The sequence below is a fragment of the Mandrillus leucophaeus genome, unplaced genomic scaffold (assembly GCF_000951045.1).
Source record: "Mandrillus leucophaeus isolate KB7577 unplaced genomic scaffold, Mleu.le_1.0 Scaffold3, whole genome shotgun sequence".
In the NCBI taxonomy this organism is placed as follows: domain Eukaryota; kingdom Metazoa; phylum Chordata; class Mammalia; order Primates; family Cercopithecidae; genus Mandrillus; species Mandrillus leucophaeus.
Window position 1 is genome coordinate 6162206 of NW_012103142.1, and position 20160 is coordinate 6182365.

The 20160-nt window shown below is 42.4% G+C and overlaps 1 protein-coding gene across 1 annotated transcript in view; it reads left to right on the plus strand.

The window, feature by feature from the left end:
- Window positions 1-1424: 1424 nt before the first annotated feature.
- Window positions 1425-20160, plus strand: part of DNAH8 (dynein, axonemal, heavy chain 8) — a 349054-nt gene continuing 330318 nt past the window's right edge. The window contains exons 1-5 of the mRNA XM_011986894.1: window positions 1425-1491; window positions 2999-3009; window positions 8793-9208; window positions 9345-9479; window positions 16176-16260. Of these exons, the coding sequence (XP_011842284.1) occupies window positions 8816-9208; window positions 9345-9479; window positions 16176-16260 (613 nt within the window). The 5' untranslated portion in view covers window positions 1425-1491; window positions 2999-3009; window positions 8793-8815. The remainder of the gene's footprint in view (window positions 1492-2998; window positions 3010-8792; window positions 9209-9344; window positions 9480-16175; window positions 16261-20160) is intronic.

Genomic DNA, 20160 nt, shown 5'->3' on the forward strand with positions numbered 1-20160 from the left:
GCAGTGAACTGGGAGGCAGGTAAAGAATCTGGGGCTAAGTGCTCAGCATCTTTCGTATGGAGCAGCAAACAAGCTAGTCCCTTTCCCCTGGGAAGTGAGCAATTGTGCCTTCTCATGCCTTGATTGCTGTAGCCTACTTAGTTGCTTACAGATCAGTGAAGGAAGTGGCTCAGAGTTAGAGGGCAGGTAGGTCTTGCATTTTGGCATACTCAGCAGGGATATGCAGGAATCCCTTGCCCCCATAAGCTTATATTGTATAATCACTGAGTAATGTCTATTAATATGGATGGACTATGGTTTATGTAATTTGTGATTTTTTATATTAATTGTTGTTTTTTTTTTAGTTGACAGACCTTTCAGTCCTCATTTCACATTGATCTGCTCAACATTCAAAGACTGACTTTCACACCTGTGAGACAAAATAGTTTATGTAAGAAGCTATATTTGCTCATTCTGCTTGCCAGCAGAATGTCAGAGAATCTTTGGCAGTCAAATTTCACAAATCCCTTAACTCAGTGACTAAGTGCAGCCCCTGGAAGAATGCCGCTGAAGATGATGACATCTCTTGCATGAATCTGTTCTTGCAAAAGTTCAAGGATCCTAACTCATGCCTCTTCCTGTACATAATAGGATAATAACTGATAGGATTAATGATTATGCCTTTATAATCTATAACCAGATGTACCCTTGGACCCCACCCTTGATGAGATTTTGCTCAAATGTAACTGCTGAGCTCACCTGATGCAACTGCTGAGCACATCTGATGCCACTTCCCATCACATGCCACCTAAGCTTTGGAGCAGTCTCACAGAGTCTCTGAAAGACTCTCCCGAATTGCAGTTCTCAGTAAGACATCTGAATACAACTAATTTTAACTATTTAAATGACTACATTTTTTTTCTTTGGTTAACACACCCAACTAAAAACGAACCGCTCACATCATGTCCGGCAGTTACAGCAAAAGCAGAAACGTACTGGAGAGGGGAGGAGGTGGACTTGGGAGAGAAGTCAGTTTTCCCCCAGAATCTTTCTCTCTCATCAGTCACAGGTTTCTGAACACACTGACTCACCAGGAAACATTTCTTAGGTTCTCCAGGAAAACACTAAGTAACTTCAGAAATTGTAAAGGTCATGGAAAACATTATGTTATATATTTCCGTATTTCCACGAATACGCGGGAATCCTCCCAAGCCCCTGGCACCGCACTCCAAATGTCCATCTCCAGGAAGCCGCCCTTCAGTGCCCGGGGCCCTCTAAACAATGTTTCAGTCCTCGGGCTCCGTGGCTGCGTCCTTCACTGGGGAACGCGGGGGCTGCCCGTGCCCCTCCAGCTGCTTCCGGAAGGGAACGGCGCCCCGGAGCGAGCCTGTCTCGGACTCCCAACCGTCAGCCTCGCTCCGGGCCGCGGAGGCCGGAGCAGCTCCCCCGCGGCAGCGCAGCCGCTCGGGCCGGCCTCAGTGGGCCGAGTGGTCGGGGCATTGGGGCTGGTAAGTGCCTGGTCGGGGCGCGCTGTGAGCTGCCGGCCCCTGCCCGGGAGGCCCTGCTGCAGCCGGGTTCCCCGCCCCCTTTCCTTCTTTTTAGGTGACTGGAATCCACGCTACAGTTCAGCCCTCCACCTCTGTTGGTTGAACTCAGGGAACCCCCGCTTCAAAACTCCAGCTGAGTCACTGCCCTTCGTCAGTCTCTTCACTGGACATCTAAGTTACTTCACACCTACTCCTGGTTTTGAGAATAGAAAATCAAATACCGCACGTTCTCAACTATGAGTGGGAGCTAAGCTATAGCTGCGCAAAGGCATCCAGAGGGGTATAGTGGACTTTGGAGACTCAGAAAGGGAAGGGTGGGAGGGGGGTGAGGGATGAAAAAACTACATATCGCGTACAATGTACACTACCTGGATGACCCTGAAATCGCAGACTTCACCACTATCCAATGCATCCATGTAAAAAAAAACCCACCTGTACCCCAAAAGCTATTAAAATAAAAATATATACATATATATACATATATGCATATATTTTTTTGAGACGGAGTCTCGCTCTGTCACCCAGGTTGGAGTGCAGTGGCGCGATCTCAGCTCACTGCAATCTCTGCCTCCCAGGTTCAAGCCATTCTCCTGCCTCAGCCTCCTGAGTAGCTGGGATTACAGGCGCCTGCCACCACGCCCAGCTAATTTTTTTTTTTTTTTTTTTTTTTTAGTAAAGACAGGGTTTCACCGTGTTGCCCAGGCTGGTCTCGAACTCCTGACCTCAGGTTATCCACCTGCCTCAGCCTCCCAAAAATCTGGGATTACAGGCGTTAGCCACCGCACCCAGCCACACACCTATATATTTTTTAAAATTCAAAAATAAAACAAAAAAATACCTATCCTTCCAGGCTTATTTCCCGTTCCTCTACCCTTCTCATTCCCCTCTAGCCCAAAAGTCTCATCACTGAATTTACTACTTTTCCCAAGCTAGTTGTGTCTGTTTTTGCTTCTCTGCTTTAGTACCCCACTGTCCCCACCTTCTGCCTAGAATGTTTCTCTCTCCCATCTTCTCCTGACAACTCTTCTTTAGACTTGACTCGTGTGGTACCTTTTCTGTCAAGTTTTTTTTTTCCAGAAGTTTTGCTGCCTGCTGAGCTCCCTTAGCCCTTCGTTAATTCACTTGTCATTGACATTGACCATCTTGTGTTGTATTCAATAGTCTGTCACACCGATTTGATTGTGCATTTTACTTTGGAGAAGTCCTTAGTCTTTTATGTAGCCACAGTGGCCACACATGCAGAAGACGCGCAATATTGTTGAATGAACTAATGCATTTGGGACAGGGTTACAGAAATGGGTGCAGGAGAAAAGGGGGTGGTTGAATTGGCTGTACCCAGCACACAGGTATGCAACTTGCTCACTTACTGTAGTATGCCTAGGTGTGGAGGAGTCCAACACCTGGGAATGCTCCTGAAAATAACTAGGGATGACTTTGTGGAAGTTCACTGAATGCTTAAAATTAAACTTAAGGAGAACGGATGGTGGGAATTGAAAATGATTGCATCTAGCCTGGGCTGCATAGTGAGATCCCATCTCTACAGAAAAACCAAAACCCAAACCAAAAGAGAACAGCCAAATGTGATTGCGTATGCCTTTAGTCCTAGCTACTCGGGAGGCTGAAGTAAGGGGATCGTTTGAGCCCAGAAGGTGAGGACTGCAATAAGCCGTGCTCGCATCACTGTGCTCCAGCCTGCACAACAGAGCAAGTTGTCTGTGAAGGAGAGAAGGACCCAGAGAAAGTGAACAAGTGTTGATGCCACATTCACTTCGTGCTCTATGGGTCAGCAGAATGTGAATGCTTGGGGGTAGATTTGTAGGGAATTTTAGGTCCTAATTTTTTTTTTTTTTTAAAGACAGCCTCTCACTCTGTCACCCAGACTGGAGTGCAGTGGCACCATCTTGGCTCACTGCAGCCTTGACCTCCTGGGCTCAAGCTATCCTCCCTCCTCAGCCCTCCAAGTAGCTGGGACTACAGGTGCATGCCACCACGCCTGGCTAATTTTTTCCATTTATTGTCAAGACTGGGTTTCTCCATGTTGCCCAGGCTGGTCATAGATGTTACTATATATGATATGCACACATATAATACAACTAAAATGTACACATGACTTTTTTTTTTTTTAGAAAAGAACCATACTGAAAGTTAGAAAATTGGAAAGTAAAAATTCTTCTTCTACTTCCCTTCTTCAATCTCTTTCACTCAAAGTGATTCTTGTTAATAATTTATTGTGTATTCTCCCTAGAAGACTTATACGGCACTTTATCAAATCTAAACTATTACTGATTACAATTTTTTTGCAATCCTATACATGCAAATTAGGTATTTTATGTAACTGCATAAAGAAAAAAGTGCTGAGAAACAAAAAAAAATGCTGTAGATTAAACCTTCTTAAAGTATGCATCTTAGAATTGATGAAATACCATATGTACACATATACACACTTTAAAACATTTATGGGATGGTGTTATTATGCAATGTATCTTGCTTTTTTTATGTAACAGTATGTCTTGGAGAGTTTTACATATCTGCGTATATAGCCCTACCTCATTCTTTGTATTGATAATGATGCATTAAAATTTTATTGAACAAAGGTAGTACAGAACAATTAGTGGGCCCTTCATTGAGGGACATTTTGGTTGTTTCCAAGGTGTGTGTGTGTCTGTGTGTTTTCTTGCTTGTTTTTGCTATTACAAACATGTTGTAGTGAACCACCAACCTTGTGTGTATGTGTGTGTGTATATATATAGATATAGAATATCTATATATATATAGTTGGTAAGATTTTTTCATTTTTGCTGTAGTTTTAAGGAATTCCTCTATATAAAGTAGTTGCATACATTTTCTAACTTAAAATTAAATAATTGCATCACTCTTTGGAAATCATAAGTTGATCTTTTAGTATTTAGAGTTTGTTACCTGCCAAGGAATATTTGACACTCAAAAACCATGTAGAAAATGCATCTCAAATTACAGTATTTCATTGGAGGGAAGATTCTACAATTTTGTTAAGCAAAATCTCTCCAAAATGGCAGTGATCATGTATTTATATATTTCTTTGGGAATCTTAGATATATGATCTATTTTAACAAAATTTAAACTGTAACAAATTATTTATAATTTATTTTTTTCTGACACACAGTAGAGACTAATCCCTGATTATCAATTTTCAGTGTTTACAGACACTCGTATTCACAGAAACAAAGTCTGTATGTCAGTGTTCACAGTCACAAAAGTCTGCTTATATAAAAACTACATTTATTACTTATTTTAACAGATTCTGAATCCTTGCTGTTTGTGGTCTTTTGGAATAATGAATATGATATGATGTAGTTCTAAACTCTTTTTTCCCAGCTAAATTTTCCCTGATTTGGCCTGTTCATAGCTTTTTATAGTTTACCTCTTTACTTCTCTGTTTACATTTCTTCCCTCTGCTTCTTATTGACTCCTACTCACCCTTTAAGGCCAACTAATGTTCAAATCCTCCATGAAATCCTCTTTGTCAATTTTGTCCACATTTATCTCTTCCTTCTTTAAATTCCTTTTTCAGCAGAACGTCACAATTTAACATTCTTGATTGATTCATATAGGTGACTTTATCTTCTAAATGAGACTGAATTCTTCAGGAATTCTTGTCTTGGCTGGATTTCAGGCAAGATATCTAGGGGGTGCTACATTAGCTCTGGTTGTTGAGTATTTGTGGCTTGAAGTAGTCTTTTTTTTTCAACTTTTATTTTGGATTCAGGGGATACATATGAAGATTTCTTACAAAGGTTTATTGCATGATGCTGAGGTTTGGAGTATGATTAAACCTGTCACCCAGATAGTGAGCATAGTACCCAATAGGTAGTTTTTCAACCCTCACCTCCATCCTTCCCTTCCCCCTCTTGTACCCCCAGTGTCTGTTGTTTTCATCTTTATGTCCATGTATACCCAGTGTTTAGTCCCTACTTATAAGTGTGAACATGAGGTATTTGGTTTTCTGTTTCTGCGTTAGTTCACTTAGGATAATGGCCTCTAGCTGCATACATGTTCCTTCAGAAGACATGTTTTTTTTTTTATGGCTGCACAGTATACCATGGTGTATATTTTTTCATCCAATCCACTGTGAAGTTGTATTCTTAAGACAAGAGGCGGGGCTTCTCCAGAGACCTGGAAGAGGTGTAGCTAACGCAGCTGGTCATCACAGCCTACTCCCTCTAGTGTCAGAGGAATGCCTGGGCTGCTGTTTCACAGATAGACACCTATTCTGCCCAGCATTAGACTTGCCACCAAATATTTTTACTGTGAATGGGCTAACCATTAAGGTGCAGCCCTAAAACCCTACCAAGCTAAAAAATGCACCCTGACATTGTGTTTCAAAATGGTGGCATAGAAGCAAGCTGGCTTCTTCTCCCTTACCACCAGAAAATGGAAACAAACACACGATGTTAAGATTATCACCAGCAATATCCCAAAACTCAGATATAAGGATGAGATCATTTCTAGTACCACAGAGAAGTGAAAAAACCTCTAAGCAGATGGTAAGAGAATTGGACTTCCATAGCATGACACTCCTTATCCCCAGTCTGCCTGGCACCAGGCAAATGGAAAATTTCCCCCAGTCTTATGGTTTCTCTAATGGGCAAAGTGAGATTGAAGTGAACAACCAACTTTCCTACCATCTTGGGTTCCATGGCAGGAGATCTGTTCCTGCCTCAATCCACAGGCAGTATCAACAGTACTAAAGGGAGAAATATCCCCGAGGATAGCCAGAGACGAAGGAGGGAGATGGGACTACCATCCCCAGTCCTGGAAACTCTGCTCTGTAACTTGACCAAAGAAGACACCAAATCAGAGTTGCTGTTTGGCAGTACCATGCTGTAGGAAGCTCATTCCCCAGTTCCCTTAGGCATGAACCCCTAGCCAGCATTCCCACACTGCTGGGATAATCCCTTTAGGACTTCCCCCATTTTGGATGGGCAGCAATCTGATTACTAGAACTGAGGCAAACCGAGGCTTCAGCTGACATGTAGTGCTGGAAATGAGTCAGTGACCTAGTGAAAAAGAAAAGAAAATCCACAGGTAAATTATAAAGAGTCTCTAAGCAGACATATCCAATAAAAACCAAAACCAGCCAGAGAAGATTGGAGTAAATAATTAATCCTTCAACAAAAAGACATACACATACATTCACAAGAAACAATAATAAACAGAGGATCATGACCTCTTCAAAAGGACAAAGCAAGAAACCAGCAACTAACCCTAATAAGAATGCAATATGTAAACCCTCTGACCAAGAATTCGAAATAGCAGTTTTAAGGAAACTCAGTGATCTCCAAGATAACACAGAAAAACAATTCAGAAATTTATCAGAGAAGGTTAACAAAGAGATTGAGATAAAAAACCCATAAATTTTGGAATTAAGAAATACATTTGCTGAGCTAAAAAACTTACTAGAGGTTCTCAACAGCAGATCAAGCAAAGAAAGAATCACTGAACTCAGACAGGTTGTTTGAAAATGTGCAGAGGAGACAAAAGGAAAAAGAATGAAGAGGAACAAACATATAGAAAATTACCTCAAAAGACCAAGTTTAAGAATTATTGAGTTTGTGACCAGCCTGAGCAACAGAGTGAGACCCTGTCTCAAAAACTGAAAAATAAAAAAATTAGCCATGCATGGTGGTACATTCCTATTGTCCCAGCTACTCAGAAGGCTGAGGTGGGATGATCACTTGAAGCCAGGAGCTTGAGTACTGGTACTGTTTGGCAGTACCATGAGACCAGTCTCAGCAACATAACAAGACCTTGTCTCTACGAAAAATAAAAATAATAAATAAATAAATACATAAGCCAGGCTGGTGGCATGCACCTGTAGTCTTAGCTACTTGGGAGGCTGAAGTGGGAGGGTCACAAGCTTGGGAGGTCAAAGCTGCAGTGAGCTATGATCATGCCACTGCACCTGAGCCCAGGTGGTAAAGTGAGGCCCTGTCACAAAAGAGAAAGAGAGAGAGAGAGAGAGAGAGAGAGAGAAAGAGAAGAGAAAGGGAGTGGGGAGAGGGAAGGCTAAAAAAACCCTGCCGATAGTAGTTTGGGAACAATGGTTTATGTTGACACATTCTAGGGGCAGTGGGTGGGTAAACTGGTTAACTGGCAGCTAAAAGATAGGTCAATTTGTCCTTGAGTAGGCCAATTAAGGGTATCAAACAAACAATTACAGCTGTTTATGAGTTCTCTGGAAAACTTGGAAAGGGCAGTTGTGGGGCATAGATGACAGGCTGGCTCTGTGTCGTGTCTGCTGGTGACCCATTGTAAGAAGCTCCATCTTACTTAGGCCAGGTCTGCATCTGTGTCCTCAGAATTTCTCACTAGAAGCCTCTTTTTCTGTCTTCTTACGTGTTTGGGAATGTATCCTTTTGTTCTCCAAATATTTACTATTATTTTGGTTTCTGAATTTTAACCACATCCTGAAAACATATTTATTTGGTTGGAGGCATCGTTACTGTCCTACAATATGATTTTTGTCTGTAGCTGACATCTCTTCTTCCACTGGCGTCCCCTAATTTCCATGGTTATGTGCTCATTACTTCTACACTTCTTTATTATCAGAGCTTTTCTGATTAGGTAGGCTACATTTATGCTTTCTATAGTACCGTTGCCTCAATAAATAGTCACAATCACTTTTCAGTGTGGACTTTCTGTTTGGTCTTGGGGTTATTTATTTTGGCTGCTAAGAGGATGTTTTATGCTTTTATGGTAGATGAGATGGCAGACAGTAGAATGTCTGATTGATGAACTGTATTGCATCACAGAGTTCCTTGAAGCAAGGAACATTTAGAGTTCACGAAGTTCTTTGCTTGGTCTCTTGCACAGTGAGTACCTTGGCAGTGATCTACACTCTGTCCTCTAATTTAGTGGCTCTCAATCATTTTTTAGCCCTAAGGTACCTGAGGACAGGTGCCCTCCCATGAATTGCCGGGGTTACTATGGCAGGGATGCGATGTGCGTGGAGGGACAGTCCCCTAGGGCCATAACATAATCAGGAGGAGCACTTAAAGTTTGAAAAAGCTCCCAGGTGTGTGTGTTTGTGTGTGTGTGTGTGTGTGTGTGTGTGTGCTGTCCTCACTAAAAATATCACCTCTCCCGCCCCATAAACTAAGCTTCCTTAGATAACATGGCAAGGCAGAACTTGATGATTTTGCTGCTTGCCTAGCTAAAACGGGAGGAATAAAAACGTACAACACTCAATTTACTGTAGTTTTAAACGAACCTCTGTTATAATTCTAGGTTTTGAAGCATAACGACGGAGGATGGAGAAGGATGCTGAAGAAGGCGGCGCCCCCTCTGAGGGAGCAGAGGCTCCTCCCTCCACGGAAGAGGCTGGCCCTCCCCGTTCAGAAGAGGAAGAGGCCCCGCGCCCTCCAACGGTGGAGGCTCCGGCGGAAGATAATTTCTCCCTTTCCCCAGAAGATGATGTTCCTTCTGTGGTGGATTATCGGGATCTCATTCCTTCTGAAGAAGGGATAGTTCTTCCGGGTGATGATGAAGCGGATCTGAATAGAGTTCGATCCAGGCTTGCACAGCGACCGGTTCAATCACTGATTTCGGAAGTGCTGTCCTCCCATTCTTCCCGGCGGTCCTCCAGATACCGCCGGAGTATGAGTGGCCTTCCCAATCTGCAGGAAACATTAAAAGAGAGACAGGTTTGCTTCTGATAAGATTTTTCATGCGTGCCACTTTCCTTTACAAATACGAAATACTTTTGCTTTACAAAATATGAAATAGTTTGATGTTTTCTCTGCAGAATTGCAATTTTGACGCTTGGTTTTCATTCCTTAGGCAAGATTTAGAGAGGCAAGGGAAAGCCGAAGACAGAGAATTGACCCTTCATACAAATATATATTTGAAATTCTAGCAGGAAATCTTGGCCTGGACATTAATTCTGTGGAAGAATTAATTTTGGATTGTCCATCTGTAAGTTTAAGTCTTATCATTATATTTTAATTGCTCTTTGAGTAAGTGATTAACTTAGGAAAACAGAGTTGTCCTAAACAACAACAAAAATCATTTAGAAAGACAAAGTTGGGGCAGGGCATAGTGGCTCATGCCTGTAATCCCAGCACTTTGGGAGGCTGAGGTCTGAGGATTGCTTGAGGCCAGGAGTTTGAGAGTAGCCTGGGCAACATGGCGAAACTCCTGTCTCTGCAAGAAACACAAAAATTGGTTGGACGTGATACACTGTACCTGTGGTCCCAGCTACTCAGGAGGCTGGGGTGGGAGGAACTCTTGAGCCTGGGAGGTGGAGGATGCGGTGAGTACTCCAGCCTGGCTGACAGAGTGAGATCTTGTCTAAAAAGAAAAAGATTAAAGTTGGAATTTTACTGACTAGAGGAGAAGATTTCGTTTATATAATTATAGCCAGTTGAATGGTATTTCTTTTTAAATTAAATTAAATTAATTTGTTTGTTTGGGACGGAGGCTCGCTCTGTTGCCAGGCTGGAGTGCAGTGGCACGATCTCGACTTACTATTTAACCTTGACTTCTGGATTCTCCTGCCTCAGCCTCGTGAGTAGCTGGGACTACAGGCATGCGCCACCATGCCCAGCTATTTTTAAATTTTTTGTATTTTTAGTAGAGATGGGGTTTCACCATGTTGGCCAGGATGGTCTCTAACTCCTGACCTCATGATCCGCCCACCTTGGCCTCCCGAAGTGCTGATACAGGCCTGAGCCACTGCACCCGGCCCAGCTGAATGGTATTTCTAGTCAGGTTTACTGTTGTGGAGGAAGAAGAGAAGACTTAGCAACTAGAATTTTGGCTAAACTTCTAGCTTAGAATGATGTCAGAAGTTAGAGGCATAGTTGAGTGACGGTAGGTAATATTTTGCAAGTACAGATTATATGAACTACATATGCAAATCACTTGTAGAGAAAAACTGCATAAATAAGTCAGGGAACAGTGACTATTGTATGAGTATACGGTAGTAGAAATAGTGATGTGATTGCAGGTCAGGTTACCATATGTCTCAGTGTGCCAGGGACAGTTCTGGATTATACCTATTTTCCTGGCATGATTAACAGTACCTCCTGACACTACTAAAAGTTTTGGATGATAAATTGATGTGGTCACCCTAATTATAGTAATGTATGATACACTTGTGTCATAGCTTCCCTCCTCATAGCTTGGTTCTAAGATAATTTTCAATAAAACTACCACTAGCTTCTTGGGCTTTTTCTCAACCCTAGGAGTGGACTGGGCTGGTATCCCAGAAAGACCAGTGAGCAGGTGCAGACTGCTGGTGAGCGGATTTTCTCACTGAATGCACTGGTGGGAGAGTTGGGGTGAGGTGGGGTTGTGGTGAGGTTGTCATCGTGGGGGCCATATCCCCTGCTTTTATAGGGGTCATCAAACATGGGCAAAACTCTTTAGCTTGCTCTAGGAGCCAGGGTTCTATGGAACAGTGCCTAAAAGAGCTACTCCCGGCCGGGTGCAGCAACTCACACCTGTAATCCAAGCACTTTGGGAAGCTGAGGTGGGCAAATCACTTGAGGTCGGAAGTTCAAGACCAGCCTAACCAAAATAGTGAAACCTTGTCTCTACTAAAAATATAAAAATTAGCTGGGTGTGGTGGCATGTGCCTGTAGTCCCAGCTACTTGGGAGGTTAAGGCAGGAGGATCACTTGAACCCAGGAGGCAGAGGTTGCAGTGAGCTGAGATTGCACCACCAGACTCCATCCTTGGCGATACAGTGAGACTCCAACTCATATAATAATAATAATAATAATAATAGTAATAATAAAGAGCTACCCCTTGCTTCATATAGTGCATTGCTAAATTCTGCAAAATTGTCTGGGCTTCATGTCGTCCAGTATCCTTATAAGAATATGGTCCTGGCAGTTCCCCGACAGTAGGAATGGGATTGCTCATTTTCTTGATCCTGTTGTGTAGCTGTAATAGTTAGATGGGGATGTGATTGATGCAAAGACATCAATAGCTCTAAGCTATTATAATGACAAAGTATATAGAATTCATGGAGATGTGTACATAAAACAAGAGGTGTCACAGCAAGCAACTGGAAGTAAGTTGTGGTTTCCCAGGTCACCAAAGTTCCCTGCTGGAATTTACTGCTGTGTTCAAGGCTGGCTTCATGGATATATGGGCTGTGTAGTTACAGAGGCCCCTGTGCTTAGAATGTCACTGTGCTTGGTTTGATGATCTTTTGTCACCATTTTGAAGTTCTTGATAATTCTTTGGTAAATGTCTCTCATTTTCATTTTGCACTGGGTTCATCAAATTCTGTAGCTGGTCCTGACTGTGGACAATGCCAACCAAATAGTAAGAGGATTTTCTTTGCCATTCTCAAGTTGGGTTTGTTTGTTTTAATGGTCTCCTTTCCCCAATGAGTTCTAGTTTCTGTGACGATTCTGGCTACATGTCTTTCTAGCCTTTCTAAGCAACTGGTGCAAAACAACCTTATATGCATCCCTGAGATAATGACAATGAGAAGAAGGCGAGGCCAATTTCTAAAAAGTCATTTCTTAGTAGGCCCAGGCTTCAGGCCTGTCCCGAGGATCATTCCTGCATTTGGTTAAGGAGGAAGGAAGATAAGTGATCGATTTTGTTTCACCTGAAAATTGCTGGGCCACAAATTTGGATAACACCACAACTGGAATCCCTATACCTTCTGCAAAGGGTATAGGCATAGGCATTGTGTCCTGATCACTGCCTTCATGAAAGGGTAACTGCTAGAACTAAGGTGGGGTGGGGGAGGTGGGCACCTGCAGTAATCCAACCTTAAGTATTTGCCATCTGGATTTCTGGGCTGGTATTCTCTGTTTGGAGGAATTTTTACTGGCTAGCATGCTACAGTAGCATGTGCCTACAAAGCCTTCTATTTGCTATTCCTGGGATATGTCTCAGACTTTGGGTCCATGTGGTTAGATTCTACTTTCAAGGTCATTATGGTCCAGGCCAGACACTGCTTAGGCTGCAAGGAATGGGAAATGCAGGCATTAAGGAAGAATCAAGCTGCCAAAGGTATTTCCTTAAAAGTTGCTTGTGAGTGTACAAAGCCATAGTGGAGGGAAAATCGTGTACCCAGTAGGGAAACCAGTGTCAAAATCTGAAAGATTAGAATGCTTATTTGGTTGTGGGGAAAAGGCAAGGACATATGATAGGTTGGATCAAGGTTGGTGACCACGTGAGTAAGGAGATGGAACAAGAAACAAGGGGTGGCATGATTTGGTGTGGTGCAGTTTAGGAAATTGGGGGTATATGGAAAAGTATTCTTTAGTTTTTTGTTTTTTATTTTTTTATTTTTATTTTTTTTGAGACGGAGTCTCCCTCTGTTACCCAGGCTGGAGTGCAGTGGTGCGATCTCAGCTCACTGTAACCTCCACCTCCCAGGCTCAAGCGATTCTCCTGCCTCAGCCTCCTGAGTAGCTGGAACTACGGGTGCATGCCACCACGCCCAGCTAATTTTTGTATTTTTAGAAGAGACAGGGTTTTGCCATCTTGGCCAGGCTGATCTCAAACTCCTGACCTCAAGGGATCCACCAGCCTTGACCTTCCAAAGGGCTGGGATTACAAGTGTGAGCCACCACGCTGGGCCTGGAAAAGTATTCTTTTAATGTGAAGCCTGGCGTGCAATCCAGGATGAAAGCAGCTCAGTAAAGGCACCACAAAAAAGTGGACAACAGACGGTATGATGGTTACTTTGTTTGCCTCTGGATCCATTCTCCCTTTGTCTCTGTCCTGCTCTGTGGCATAGAAAGCTGAATGCAATAGAATCTATCACGTGGGCTCCCTTGCTCTCCGGTTTCCACTTGTTTTAGCCTCTGGGAGGCACAGCAGGAGATGGGACGGCAGAAGGGGAGAGAAGCTCCCCACCTGGCCCTGTTCCTGACTGTGGTTGTCTGCTGCCATAGTTGTAGCTCCCTGAGCAGCCTGCATCTCCAGTTCTCAACCTGGCCCTAGTCATTCTGTTTCCTCTAGCTCTCAACTCTTTAGGCCTTGGGGTATCACGGGTTTCCTTTGTTGCTAGTCCCATTGTTGCTACTAGTGCTGCAGTTTCCTTTAATCCTGCTCTAGCCTCTAGAAATAGTCTTTTATTTTATAAACAAAATAGCCTTTTTATTTATAAAGTTTTGTCACAAAACCCCTTTGGGTGTGAATTCTTTTCTTGCTAGGACCCTGACCAATACAGATGTTTCTGCAACATTGGCACTTTTACCCCTTCCCACTTTCCTGCCCCCTTTATTCAGCACTGCTCAAGATAATCTCTTTTCTGGCTTACTGGCAATGTTTTCCAGTGACTGGGTGGCACGGTTGTGGTACTGTGGAAGGAGCACAAATTTGGACACCCAAGGCTGAAGTCCAATCCCAGGTTCTGTGCTGTGCTTGTGTGTTTTGTGTCCTTCACTTACATATTTTTTTGTTTTCTTTTGAGACAGACTATCGCTCTTTTGCCCAGGCTGGAGTGCAGTGGTGTGATTATAGCTCACTGCAGCCTCAACCTCCCGGCCTCAGGCCATCCTCCAACTTTAGCCTCCCAAGTAGCTGGGACCATTGGCACATACCACCATGCCCAGCTAAATTTTTTGGTATTTATATAGAGAGGAAATTTCACCATGTTTCTCAGGCTGGTCTTGAACTCTTGGGCTCAAGCAATCTGCCCACCTGGGCCTCTCAAAGTGCTGGGATTACAGGGGTGAGACACCGAACCTGGCCTACTTAAATTCTTTTTACTTTAATTTTCTCTTCTGTAAGAAGGGTATAATAATGCCATTTTAACTAGGTGATACTCAGATGAACTGTTGGTAAAATGCTATGTAATATAAGTGAATTTTTAATTCACAGTCATGATTTTGGTCCATGATCTCACATTTCCTTTGCTAGTCTCATGAGTACAATGTATCTAAAATGCAAGGATTCATTGCATTTGATATTTTGATGTCTTTTTATCCCAGTCATGTGCACTGCTTTTGAGAATTTGTGTGCTTTCACAGCTAAAGGGTCAGCAAGAAAGTACTGATGGAGCTGTGCAAGAAGAACTATGTGGACAGCTTTTGTCCCTTTTAGGTGGTAATTATGTGAGACCCAGGTGTATACGGGAGGTGGAAGAGTAGAGAACTAAGGGCTAGAGTTACGCACATCTTGGTGGCTTTGTTTTATCTCCCAGGGTGATGGTTCTCAAATGTGGTCCCAGGACCAGTTGCATCAGCATCACCTAGAACCTGGTAGGAATGCAAATCATTTTGTGTTTTTAAAAAGCCCTCTGTGTGATTCTCTGATGCACACTAACATTTGAGAACACTGTCCTAGGAGGAGTGACTTTGCTACACTTGGGATACTTCCCCTAGGCCGTCAGTATATTAAGAGATACTGTGGCTGGGTGGGGTGGCTCACACCTGTAATCCGGGCATTTTGGGAAGCCAAGGCAGGAGCATCACTTGGGGGTCAGGAGTTCAAGACCAGCCTGGCCAACATGGTGAAAACCCATTTACTAAAAATACAAAAATTAGCTGGGCATGGTGGCAGAAGTCTGTAATCTCGGCTACTCGGAGACTGATGCCAGAGAATCTCTTGAACCTGGGAGGCAGAGGTTGCAGTGAGCTGAGATCGCACTCCAGCCTGGGTGACAGAGCGAAACTCTGTCTCAAAACAAGCAAACAAACAAACAAGCAAGCAAACAAACAAACAACTTCTGTATGGGAATTAGTGGGATTAGGTGAATGGGTATATGACTTTGTATTTCCCATAGGATATTTCAGGGCTTTTGTTTATGTTATCTATTTAGTTTTCTGTTTACTAAGATATTACACTGACTCCTAAGTAATTGAATAAAAACTTCATGCCCATAAATATGGAAGAATCTCAGTATAATAATTTGTTTTTACTTTAGTTTTGCTATAATATGGGTCAAATTACAATACCTAAAAACATAATTGCTCAAATAATTGGTCAACAACACAGTTAGTCAATAGGCAAATTTTCTGTTCCCCAAGTAAGCTTTTAAGAATAGTTTATCTTGGCCGGGCGCGGTGGCTCAAGCCTGTAATCCCAGCACTTTGGGAGGCCGAGACGGGCGGATCACGAGGTCAGGAGATCGAGACCATCCTGGCTAACACGGTGAAACCCCGCCTCTACTAAAAAATACAAAAAACTAGCCGGGCAAGGTGGCGGGCGCCTGTAGTCCCAGCTACTCGGGAGGCTGAGAAAGGAGAATGGTGTAAACCCGGGAGGTGGAGCTTGCAGTGAGCTGAGATCCGGCCACTGCACTCCAGCCTGGGCGACAGAGCGAGACTCCGTCTCAAAAAAAAAAAAAAAAAAGAATAGTTTATCTTAATAATAATTCTCTTATTAAATATTAAATATTAAAATATTTACCTCAAGTTGGACTCACCTATTTACCCCATATGATTCCTTGGGGCAGGGTCAGGTAAGTGGCTGCCCAAAACTATATATGTAGATCATTAATGTAGGTTCAGAAATATATTTCAACCTATATTATATTGCACAGTAATTTTGGTGTTAAATTAGTTTGGGTTCTAAGCTTGCCTTTATGTATCTTTGAATAAACTCTTTGAGCTTCTTCTTCATCATCTACAAAATACCAAGAATTTTCCCTTAGTCATTTGACTGATTATCATTTTCTCTTTTATTTAACAGCTGGAAGCATTTACTAATTTTTTTGTGAAAGATGGTTGTAAGACACTGAAATTTTTGTACCAAGAAGGAGATGTACCTGGTATTGGTAAGAATTTTATGAGGGCAATGTGCCAGTAATTAGTTCACGCACGTTAAAGTGCAGCATACTTTTTCTCTTATACATAGATAATCTTTTATTTATAAAGAAAATGTTACCAGAAGTTTACGCATAAGAAATATAGTGCCTTAAGAACAACACATTCTCAGCCCAAATACATGTTTCAGGCCTTGCTATAATGTTTCAGGAGAAAATATCCTTATAGAAATCATTGACCTCTGCTGGGAATACACATTTTCATTAGAATTTAATTGCATTTTCCCCGAAACAGGTGGAGCCATTTTGTCCAGATGATTAGAAGTGGTGGTGAAACCACTCCAGAGCCCCGCAGCTGCCCCCTGCGGTCCTGTCGCACCATCTTGTGCCTGCTGCAGCTGTCACTTGCAATAGCTGGGTTTCCCTACTGTGCATATTATGCCTGAACTAATTAACATACTACCAGCTTGTTCAAACTTTGTTTTAATAACTAGATATGTGGGTTACTCTTTTGGTCTGAGACTACTCATCATCAGAGTCCTGTGGATTTACCTTCAACACATCCCTCCCATTGCTTCTTTCTCACTTGATTCCTCTGCTGCCTCAGGCTAGGCCTTCCCTGGTGTTCCAGATTGAAAACCAGTATCTCTGTAATCAGATTCTCCCTCTGAAATCCGTACTGCTTATTCCTGCCAAATATATCTTTTATTGTTCCACTATTTATTGGATTGGCTCCAGATCTCATTTATTCAAGGCCCGCTGTCATCTGGACACACAGTGCTTGTCTAGTCTGATCTCCTACTCTTCCAGATGTGAATTTGCTGCTCTCTTTAAGCCCCTCTTCATTGCTTTCTGCATACTAGAGTTATTTCTTTTCCCCTTCTCTGCTCTCCTGGCTTTTCCAGATTGCTTTTCTTCTCTCCACTCAGCATACCCTAGCCCCCTCCTTCAGAACACCTCCAACAGAGCCCTTCCCAGGGTGTTCCAACCCACAGCCATGGCTATTCTCCAGATTCCTGTCTCATTTACAGTATCCGTGTAAATATAGTACTTGATTGTGTTCTTCTACCTTCCTCCAATTGTTTAATATTTAAGTCTTGCTTCTTTGACAAAATATGTAAACTCACAATTAGCAACTAGGTTGGCTTTGTGGATTTTCTGTCTCTCATAGTTCTTATCGTGGGAGGATTATTGTGTGGTCTGTATTTTTATAACTTGTTAAAAATTAAAACAATAGCTGAAAATTGAAGAAAGATAAAATATCTATAATTAGAAGCAAAATACAGTCCCAATCAGTTGGAGAAAACACTGTTAACTCAATGAATATTTCTCTATAACTGGTTTATATACGTATTTTACAAAAATGGGGTCCAATTCTAGATATTATTCTATAGTGGCTGTTTAATTTTGATAATATTGTCTTCTTTATGCCAATAAGTACATTTATCCAATTAAAATGTTAACACTTGCATTTTATTTCATTAGGATGATATAACTGTAATTTTCCAAACTGATCTCTCAGTAGAATTTAGGTTGTTTACAACTTTTCGCTCCCTGAAACAATGCCTCAGTGAATATTACTGAATACAAATCTATGTGGATTAGGAACAAATTTTAGGAGAAATTCTCAGAAGGGAAATTGCCAGAGCAAAGGGTACACATATTTTTAATCATTATTTTTGCTACTTACGAAAGTACATTTATCAGTTTGGTAAATATTCATCTACATTTCTTTGTTGTTGTTGTTGTTGAAACAGAGTCTCACTCTGTCACCCAGGCTGGAGTACAATGGTGCGATCTTGGCTCACTGCAACCTCCGCCTCCCGGTGCAAGTGGTTTTCCTGCTTCAGCCTCCTGAGTAGCTGGGATTACAGGCACACACCACTGCGCCCGGCTAGTGTTTTGTATTTTTAGTAGAGATGGGTTTTCGCCATGTTGGCCGGGCTTGTCTTGAACTCCTGGCCTCAGGTGATCCACCTGCCTCAGCCTCCCAAAGTGCTGAGATTTCATAGGTATGAGCCACCACACCCAGCCTACATTTCTTTCTTATATGCATGTGTTAACATATAAATGCTTATTATCAGCTAAAAATGTGGTTATATAATACATTTTATTCTTGACTTGGTGTTTGCATTTGACAGGGTAGCCTAGATATTTTTTTATGTCATTATATAAAGATTTATCTCATTCAAAAAATTTGGTATAATGTAACATTCCATTATACAGCTGCATTTAGAAATCATTCCCTATTGATGGTCACATCTCTCCTTTTCATCAGGAAAACTCAAGCTTGTCTTATGTCTTATCAGCCAGAACTGTGTCACATGGCTACCCTGGGGGCCAGGGAGGCTGAGAGAGCAGTTTTCTTTCTAGGGATGTACACAATGGGACAAAGTCAGGTTCTCTTAGCAAAGAAAAAGGGGAGGGTAGTAAATCCCTGTGCAGTCTCGATAAATGGGCATTTGGGCTCTTATATTGCTACATACCATGTATCAGTGTTCTTAGGCTGCAAGCAACAGAAATAGATCTGGCTTATATGAGCAGAAAACAGTGTTTTGGGAGGCGGAAGGTGGATAACAAAATTTAGAACCAGTTGAACAATCAGGTCTTCGGAAGGACAAGAATAGAGCATTTCCACAGATTTCAGGGCAGTTTCTGTAGGATTCATCAGTAGACTTCCATCTCTCAAATCCCTTTTTTTCTTTGTGTGTATTTATTCAAGGTTTATATTCTTGCAGAGTCTAATTAGTCTAGTTCTTACATGCCCACCTCTACGGAGCCCTGGCACTGGTATCCTCCAGAATCACAGGGCAGGAGAAATCTCCCAACCCCCCAAAAAAGAAAGGCTGGGCAGACAAAACATTTCTGTGGCTTTGTGATGTGGATATTCTATTTCTTTCTTTCCTTTTTTTTTTTTTTTTGAGATGGGGTCTCACTAGGTTGCCCAGGCTGGAGTGCAGTGGCATGATGATGGCTTATTGCAGTCTTGACCTCCCAGGCTCAAGTGATTCTCCCGCCTCAGCCTCCCGAGTAGTTGGGACTACAAGCACATGCCACCACACCTGGCTAATTTTAAAAAATTATTTGTATTGACAAGGTCTTGCTGTGTTGCCCAGGTTGGTCTCAAACTCCCGGGTTCGAGCAATCCTCCTGCCTTGGCCTCCTAAAGTGCTGGGATTATAGGTGTGAGACACTGCACCTGGCCGATTTTCTATTTCTTTTATTACATTTTAAATTGGCTATTGCTGCAAATAGAAGGCTGTTGATTTTTGCAAATTAACATTGTGACCAACTATCTAACATAATTCTTATATTTTTAATAGTTTTTCTAATTAAAAAAGATTGATAATTAAATGTTTAATTTTCATTGAAATTAGTTCAAGGAAGGATTTAATAGAAGGTGGATACAAAGAGTGTATTTAGTACAGGAACTGGACCTTCTTGGGGGAGTCAGTGAAGGCTTCCTGCGATGGTGGCATTTCCGCCGAGATCTGAAAGATGAGTAGGAATTTCATAGGTAAAAGGTTGGGGATGGGATAGGAGAACAGCTTGTGTAAGGCCCTGAGGCCAGGCCAAAAGGAACAGAAGTACAGAGTTCAGAGAAAGGTACCCAGAGGAGGCTGCAATTTAAGATGCAGTTATTGGCTGGGCACGGTGGTTCACGCCTATAATCCTAGCACTTTGGGAGGCTGAGCCAGGCAGATCACTTGAGGTAAGGAATTTGAGACTAGCCTGGCAAACATGGTAAAACCCTGTCTCTACTAAAACTACAAAAAATTAGCCAGGCATTATGGCGCATGCCTGTAATCCCAGCTACTTGGGAGGCTAAGGCACAAGAATCACTTGAACTTGGGAGGCGGAGGTTGCAGTGAACTGAGATTGTGCCACTGCACTCCAGCCTGGGAGACAGAG